Below are 8640 nucleotides of genomic sequence, written 5' to 3' on the forward strand. Positions count from 1 at the left end.
GAGGCAGCGGCTTTGTGCTTTAATGGATACAGTGTAGCAACACTGTCATCATGCCACTACCATGTGGGGAAAAGTTGGTAAAGAAGGACAAACAAGTATAGCATACTGGAGAGCGCAAGGGAACCTTCGCAGTACAGGGCCAAGTATCAGGGACAAGGTGGAGTCCTGGCCAAGAGCACTTTACCTGGTATGTGCCTGCTCACGGGACCCAGCTTTCCTATGTGTACATGAAAGTGATCCCAGTTTCGTTCGCTTTCCTTTATGGGACTGAGCAACAGGTTATTCATGGGTGGGCCATTTTTCGGGAGAGCAGAATGCTAGGATGTTAGAGCTGGAAATGAGCCCTAGAATATTTTTGTCCGGGCCCCCTTTGCTCTGTAAAACTGAGTCCCTAGCACATTGACAGCATGGTACAGATGTCACAGGAGCATGGCAGTCGGTAGCTCTCTGACTCCTGGGCCACATGCGCTCCATGGGGCCCACCTTGGTTGCAGATTTGCTTGTCATCTGGCCTTTATAAGATGTTCACTCCTCCTCCTTCCGCTGATCCTCCAGATGGCAGTCCGGAGGAAGCCCTTCCTGCGTCCAGCAAAAGCAAGTATGAAGCCATGGATTTTGACAGCCTGCTGAAAGAGGCCCTCCAGAGCCTACACTGATCACAGCCTTAACCTCCGAGGAATACCTCAATACCTCAGACAAGGCCCTTCCAATATGTTTACGTTTTCAAAGAAAGAAGTATATGGGAGAGAGAGCGAGCAAGCGTGCGTGAGAGAGACTTGAGACTACTGTCCTTTTAAAAGAACAAATCGATGTTTACATTGCACAAAGCTGCTTCTGTCCGTGAGTTTCCATGATGTTGACGTTCCACTGCCACCTTAGTGTCCTCGCTTCCAAAGGGTTGTCCTGGGTGCGCCTCAAAGTGCTGAGTCACTCACCCTCTGCCCTCCTGCCCGACTGACGTCCTCTTGTAGACTTGCAGCCTGTCCCCGTAACATCCCCTGTCTGTAGCGTGTGATGATGAAATTGTCACTTGTGAATAGAATCAGGATTATAAACTCATTTTTAATTGAAGAAAAAAAAGTATATCCTTAAAATAATGTATCTATGGCTCAGATGTGCTGTGCCTGGGATTATCGTATCGCTTCCTTGATTTTGAACTATGCACAGTCATGAGGTATTTGCCATTCAGCTGCGCTGCTCCCCTGACAGATTGCCCTGGAGGTGCTGGGGGCTGGGAGATTGGTCCCCAGGAAAGTGGACCCCACAGCCACAATGCCTGGGGGCAGTGGAGAGATGCTTCTGGGCCTCTTCTGCCAAGTCCTGCCATGATTTATTTGGAGCAAGTTTGGGTCAAATTTCAGTGTAAACCCCCATCTTGTGCCCAGCTCACTCTGAAGAACATGCCTGTTTATTATCAGATTCTGTTTTGAAGCCAGGCCAAGCTATGTTATTTCCATTTTCCGTGGGAAGCAGGGGTACCCTGCTGGGTAAAATGACTTACCCAAATCCCATGGCCAGTGAGAAGGCAGAGCAGTGACCCAGCCCAGGCCTTTGATTCTGGTCCCCAACTCTTACCATAGCTGGGGTGACAATGCCATGCTTGGGGACTGGTAGAGGTGAGTAGGCTATATTGGGCACCAGACTAGAAGCCAGGGGACTCAGCTGGGGGCTAAGCCAACAGTTGACTCATCAGTGTGAGGCAGGTCCCAGCCCCACCGTGTGCCTGGGTGTGCCATCAGCGCTGACCTGAGTCGACACCCTGTCAGAGCTTTGAGATGTGACTGCAGTGGTACACGTGGGCTGTGGGTTTAAGAGCAGTCATCCTCTGGGGGCCCAGCTGTCCCGTATCATCTGTGATGTCGTTTTGATGGCCAGGGCAGGGGGATCAGGAGCAGGAGGTGGGGCGGGGGACAAATAAAGCAATATCCGAGCTCCCTTCAAACTTACACAGTGTTTGGATTGGGCTTCACTTCCAACCTTGTGATGTCCTTGCCCCGACTGAGCAAGAGTGTAGCCAGGCAGGTGTGACCATAGTGCTCCTGCTTCACACAGAGTGGCTTATCGTGATATTTTTCAAACGTCAGAGTTCCTTCAGACATTTCTGTATTTAGGCGGGGGAAAGTCCCTACCACTTTAAAAAGTTCGAAAGTGACTCACTGAACAAGCTAAGTTCCCTGTTGCTGCTGGAAGGCCCGGTCCTATGACAGTGGCTTATCCGTGCCCACAATATTGTCCTGGTGGATGAGAGCCCTCCCTGCCAGTGGAAAAGGCTGCAGAAGACAGGCTGTAGCAGAAACAGGAGCTTGAGCTGCTGAGTATCAAGTCAGTTTTCTGTGAGATGGAGCGAGAGGGAGAATTGGGCAGGTTTCGACTGTCCTAGCTTCTGTTAAGGACAGCGAACATGCCAGGCATGTGCCACTACGTCTGCTCATTGTACAGTGCAGACCTAACTAACCAGCCACAGCAAGGTTATTCCTTGAGCCTAAATCCTCAACACAGTGCTCTAGGCGGTCATGACTAATTGATTAGAGTTTATTTGACATCTCGTCTGATCTTTGGAAGCTCTCCATCAATCATACAGAACTGTGTGCTGGCTGGATTTCATGCTAGCTCATCCCTGTCTGTCATGTCCTGATCAATGAAAGAAGTGTCCCTAAAACCATTCCTTGGCACAAGACTGCCAGTACCACTGTGACATACATCTTTGCTTGAGGAGAGTGGGATGGAGGCGAGAGGCAGTATTTCGGAAAAAAGCAGGGCTTATAAGGATGGACCAAAAAAGGGACTTTGCATAGCACAGACCCAATCACTCTAGATTTCTTTATAAGCTGTTCACTGCCTAGCACATGGTAGGCACATCACAAATGAAGGAAATAAAAGTAAAATCCTTCTGATTCCTCCACTGGAACCTGATTTGCATTGAGAAGGAAACATTTTACCCCATAGGTGGGAAAGACCCTGGATTCAGAATGTGGAGAGCTGGGTGAGTCCTGACTTCACCGAGAGCTTCCTGCAGAGCTTTGCTCAGGCCCTTGGCTCCTGCGCCTGAGTGCCGGAAGTTGTCAGATGATGTCTTCGATTTGCTTCTTCCTCGGTCACGCTAGGCCAAGGGTTCTGCCTTGGGCTAATGGTTCCTTAGGATAAAGGAAGGTAGACTTCTAGGGGAAGGGACTCCCTCCCCACCTTCAGGGTCACTGGAAGCGGCCTTCTTGCACGGTTCAGTCGTGAGCACTGGGCATCACTCAGACACTTTCCCTTGAGCACGACAGGCATCTGGGTGTGCCATCAGGGCCTGAGTGCCAAGGGCAGGGCTGAGGCACAGATGAGGGAAGATTTCCTGCCAGGGGCATCCAGCAGTCTCTGCTTGTCATCCCATATGAAAAAGGCTACCAGTTCTAAAGCTGACCAACCCTGCAGACAACTTCTATCCGAAAGACTCATTCGGTGCTGTGTATTATCTACCAAGGAGACTCCAGGGTCTCTCCAGGATGAGTCCACGTTGGTCCCTTTCCCACCAAACTAAGGAGTAACCCAGAGGGAGCAGCTGCCATTGGCAACCATCTCATCATAGTTCTGTCTAGTATTTGCTATCAATGATGTTTACATGTGATTGCCATACCGCTTCTGTAGACCGTGTTGACAGCCACCTGTGCAGGGCAGGCTGTGCTGTCCATCTCTGTGCCGTGCTGGTGTTTTCCTGAAATGTCCGATCTAACCGCTAAGTGGAATTCTTCCATCTCCTTCCTCAGTCGGTACAGGCTGAGTCAGAATCCTCACTCTTGGGGGCTCTGGTTACTGAAGGAAAATGCATCAAATAGGTAAAGAATCTGAGTGGATGGAGTGCAGCTACGATTCCCGACTCCCTTGCCCCGATGCCTTCCCCATCCCCACCAGGAAACTGCTTTGAGTAGGGAAGTATGGGGAAGGGTCTCAGCGCATCGTGTGGAGCACTTAGGAAAGCACAGGATTCCAGGGGCAGACAGAGGAGAAGGGGCCTGCTGTGAGCAGCAAGTCCTGACATGGGAAAAGACAGAGTCAGGTGTCTTTGATGTCCAAAACCTTACTTACCGATTTTTTGAAAGTGATTTTTCCTGGATGTGTGCAATGAGCCTGCCCAGCCCCTGTGTCGGTGGTGAGCAGAGGGATGAGGAAGGCATTGGCAGCCCTGCTCTTCTGTGTGCAGAAGGCTGGTCCGTGGGCGAGGCCTTGAGTGTACCTGAAGGCAGCTGAGCCTGCAGCCTGAGATGGGGTCATCTCAACTGTGAAGCAACATCAACCCTAGAGATGTTGATGTGACTCACTGATGTTAAAATTACAGTCTTTATTTATTTTTATTATTATTTTTATTTTTTAGCATTTGAGATTTAGCACTGTGGTATTCAGAGGAACACCATATCCCACTGTCAGATATGACTAAGGTTAAAAAATGGATGCATATTAGCAAAGTGAACATAATGGTTTCACTGGCCAAAGAAGAGGGACCCTCTCATCCCTTCCCAGTGGAGAAGAAGGAAATCCACTGGAACCTATGTGCACTATGTGATAGTTGGTCCCAAAGTCCCTGGAGTGTTTGCACTCTGCGTGCAGAGTTGGGAGGTACAGGCTAAATGGCAGAGAGCCTGGGCAGTGGAAGCCACATGCACTGCAGTGCCATTGCCTGGTACAGCTGTGGGACGAGAGAAGCCTCTGGCGCCAGCTGCAAGGTCCCAGGAAGCAGGCAGAGGCTGACTTTGCATTAAACAGTAGAAGCACTGAGTAAGTGCCAGTGCTCCATCCTGGCTCCGTGCCTCCCCACTGGCAAACCTGGGTCTCCTCTGGCTGTGTGAGATGCTGTCCCAGAGGCTGGAGCAGGGTGGCAGGAAGGGGTCTGGTGTGAGGGAGAAGAGGGCAGAAAGACCTTCCAAGCCGCAGCAGCCACAGGAGAGCCAGCTCCAAGGCCAGCCCTTCTCTGGCTTCTTTGCCAGTGAAGCCCTGGACACAGGGAATGATAGATCTTGGTGCCTACTTTTGTCAAAAGCTGGAGAGCAGTCCTGCCAACTGAAATAGGTGTGGAACAACCCATTTAACTATAAACCATCTAAGAGTGAGAAGCCTGAAGGGTTCTTACTTGCTGTGTGACCTTAGGCCTCCTTTTCCTAATCTAACAAATGAGACTCTTAAATGGCACGAGCACTCCCAGTGAGACGAGCCCTTCTCTCCCCTGCGAAGCCGGTTCCTTCTTCAGCTGTGCGCAGCTCTGGTGCAGGGAATGGGTCTCTGCAAGGGTCCCAGCCAGCAGCAGGTCCAGTCCCTCACAGTCCTGGCTGAGTGGCCTTAGACAAGGAGACCAGCTCCCTGGGACCGATCTAAGCCATAGTTCCTGGTGGGTATGGTGAGAACCAACCCCAGGCTTGCCTCGGAGGCCATGTCAATCTCACACTAGCCTTGTCATTGTCCCCACCAGACAGCTTTGAATGCAAATGTTGTGACCCGCTTGGCTGTTGCTCTCTTGCTCTCAGACGATACTAGCAATACACTTGTTTTGCAAAGCAACATCACTTAGGCACTTTTCACACATTTCTTTCCAATGATTGTAAAGCATATGGGGCAACAGGAGGCATCGATCACACTGCATATGTTTAGGGCAGCTTTTGTTTTTTGTTACTTTGATGGTATATAGCAGTAGTAAGTGAGGCTTTGTGTTTGCTGGGGACAGGTTTCCAGAAATTCTGCTTCATGAGAACACCTTGCACAGCCACAAGGGGTACAGAAATATAGCTGCCCAAGCCAGGTGGTTTGGAAACTATGGCTTTTGTAGGTGGTCAGTTCCTGGTTGTGCAACAGTTCCTCAGAAGGTGTTCATATTTTGCTGTATTATTATTATTTGTCAAAGAATTCTCCAAGGAAGCCTTAAAAAGCCTCCATTTTCCCTTTGCTGGCCTTGCTCGTAGGGGACCTGGGAAGGGCAGGGGTCAGTTGCCACCTCAGCACTTTGCCTTATCAATATGCGGTTGCCACCTAGTGGCCAAAGACTGTATCCACCAGCTACCTAGATGGAAGGCAAATAAATCCGTTCTGCCTGCCACCTCACTCACTGCCCAATACTAACTTTGGGAATGGATTATAATGGCACGAGTGAACTGTGTGGGTGTTCGGAGCTCAGTAAGACACTAGGGTCAAAAGATCCCAGAAGCAGCCACTAAAATTCTCGCACTGTCTGTGAAATGCACTAATTGTCCTGCGGGTAAAGACCAGTGGACCAGGCGTCCAGTGTGGGAGGGGTTTACTGTAACTGCAATACTGGCAGCCTGGCTGCCGACCTTGTTAAGTGAACCTCTGTGAGGTGGCCGCCTTATACCCTCAGGAGAAGGGGAAGAGGCCAGGTCTGAGCATTGGCGCAGGGACTTGCTGGCCATGGCCTTTGATGTGGTCCACCAAATAGCCAAACAAGGTTTTTGTTTTGTTTTGTTTTTTTCTTGTTTGTTTTTGTTTTTGTAGTTTGTGTTTTAAAATTTTGTCAAATGTTTTCATGTTAGGAATAAAAAGTCATAAACTATTCCCAACTTTGTTTCTTGAAGGATGTTTTGATTCCGATTGAAGCAGGTTGGAAATCTCAAGGGGGGCATGATCTGGGTGGTATGTGGAACAGGGCAGTGGGTCACTTGGATTTCCTGATGGTCTCGGGGGAAAATGACCATCCAGAAGTCCAGCTCAGTGCAATCTGCTCCAGAAGTTCACACCCACCCTCTCATCTCCCCATGCCATTTAGATTGGCTTGGAGCATCTGCTGGTCCCAGAGGCAGCTGCTGATGTTGAAACCAATACAAGCTCCCTCCCCCCAGCCCCAGGTCTTTAGAGATGATGTCTGTAGCTAGCCTTAATGACTGGGCAAGGTGATCCCATGGTCCCTTCCAGCATTTCCAATCTTGGACTCAAAATCCTTTTCTCTTGGTGTGACCATGCAGCCTAGAGAATTCTGAGCAATAGGGAGCCAGGACTTTCCCTGGCTGTGTGACAGGGTCAAACCAGGGAATGGCTAAACTTGCAGGTTTTGTCATCCCTAGCGGTACTACTGTAGGGGGCATTATTTACTAGGAAGCTCAAAAAGGTAACTACAGCCTGGGGTGCATGAGTGTAAGGTTGTGTTTGTGGTGTGTGTATGTGTGCGTGTGTGCATGTGTGCATATGTGCACGTGTGTATGCATGTGCATATGTGTGTCTGTGCCTGTATGTGTGTATAATTACATTGATGCATTTCTTGAGAAAGGTGCAAGAATTTCACCTACACAGAGAGACACATCTGCTTTGTTATTTATAATAGAAAGCTAAATTTTAATTTTTTAAAGGACACTGCTGATGATTGAGAATCGAGTTTTTAGTTTTGCTATTTTTTTTAATTGGTAGAGGATTTTTATATATTTTTTCCATTTTGTTGGGTTGTGTCCTTATTTATATAAATACTTTATCTGTAAGAGGCAAGGAAGAAATCTTCTTTGCTTTTAATTATTGTGGTTGTCATTGTCCCTATTTTATTTCTGGTGTGATTTATCTGTCTTACCTTCTAAATGAGAAAATGTTTTCTTGTATTTGTACATTGTCAGAATCTATAGTTTCATAGATAATTTAACCAAATTGCTCTATGTATTATTATCCTGTGAGTATAAAGTTCTATTTTAACGTCTGTAAATACTTCAAAACTGGCTTCTTTCTCAAGCTCCCACTGTGGAGTTATTGTTTACATCACAAAAACTGTAGAATCTCTATGCTCATGTACTGTAAATAGTGAAGTGATCTGCTTATAAATAAACTTAACAAATACACTATGAGATTAAAAAGAAAATATCACCCCAGCCCTGCCCCAGTGTGTCTTTATTGGTCCTGTGAGCTCACTGAGGAGAACGCTGACCACCAAACAGGAACGGGTCCAGTTCCAGCGTCATCTTAAAGGAGCCCCAGGGCAAGTCTGCCTCCTCTTCACCCAAACTATTTTATTTTTAGCTTATTCTGAGTTTACTCTTAGCTTATCTTCATTTCTCCAGGATACTTTGCATGGTTCATAATAACACCCAGGCTCCTCTCACGGAATATTTCTGAACAAAGACTTCCTTGTTCTAATAGGTCAGCTTTTCCACACTAGCACACTAAGTAAATGTTTCCTAAGAGAGCTTTGACATTGTTTCATGCAAAAAAAAAACAAAAACAAAAACAAAAAAAAACCACATCAATTCCCAGTCATCAAACATGTTTCCAGTCAGATCTCCTAGAGGGCAGACCTGCACCATTCACCGTGCACTTTGCCCAGGTAGCCAGAGGTGGAAGGAAGTGGTCTCCCAAGACTCAAAGCCTTGCCCCCATGTGCTATTCTCTTTGTTTAGTTTAAGAGAATGCAGCCTGCATTTTAGTCCCAAAGCTTTTTCTTGTGCTTTAACTTTATTTTTAAATGCAGTCTATGTGCAAGACATCCGTGAACCCCCAGAAGGGTGAAACATGGGTGAAAAGAATTATATACATACGCCTACTAGAACAGTAATGGCATTGCATTTCACGGTATGTGCAAAGTATTTTCAAATTGTTGTTTGTGATATACAAGGACTGTTCTCATTGGTGAGGTGCTGTGTCTTCTGAATCTGTGATATTTGTTTGGATTTCTTCAGTGGAAAC

At 47.6% G+C, this 8640-nt stretch overlaps 1 protein-coding gene across 6 annotated transcripts in view; it reads left to right on the forward strand.

Annotated features, from left to right (window-relative positions):
• The window catches only part of Ppargc1b (PPARG coactivator 1 beta), a 117896-nt gene extending 110067 nt beyond the window's left edge, over positions 1 to 7829 (forward strand). For all 6 annotated transcript variants that reach the window (XM_063232357.1, XM_063232359.1, XM_063232355.1 and 3 more), the window contains one exon: positions 556 to 7829. In XM_063232357.1, the coding sequence (XP_063088427.1) occupies positions 556 to 604 (49 nt within the window). In that variant the 3' untranslated portion in view covers positions 605 to 7829. The remainder of the gene's footprint in view (positions 1 to 555) is intronic.
• The last annotated feature ends 811 nt before the right edge of the window (positions 7830 to 8640 follow it).

Source organism: Cavia porcellus, unplaced genomic scaffold (genome assembly GCF_034190915.1).
Source record: "Cavia porcellus strain 051 isolate PalLab524CR breed Dunkin Hartley unplaced genomic scaffold, mCavPor4.1 scaffold_21, whole genome shotgun sequence".
Taxonomy (NCBI): domain Eukaryota; kingdom Metazoa; phylum Chordata; class Mammalia; order Rodentia; family Caviidae; genus Cavia; species Cavia porcellus.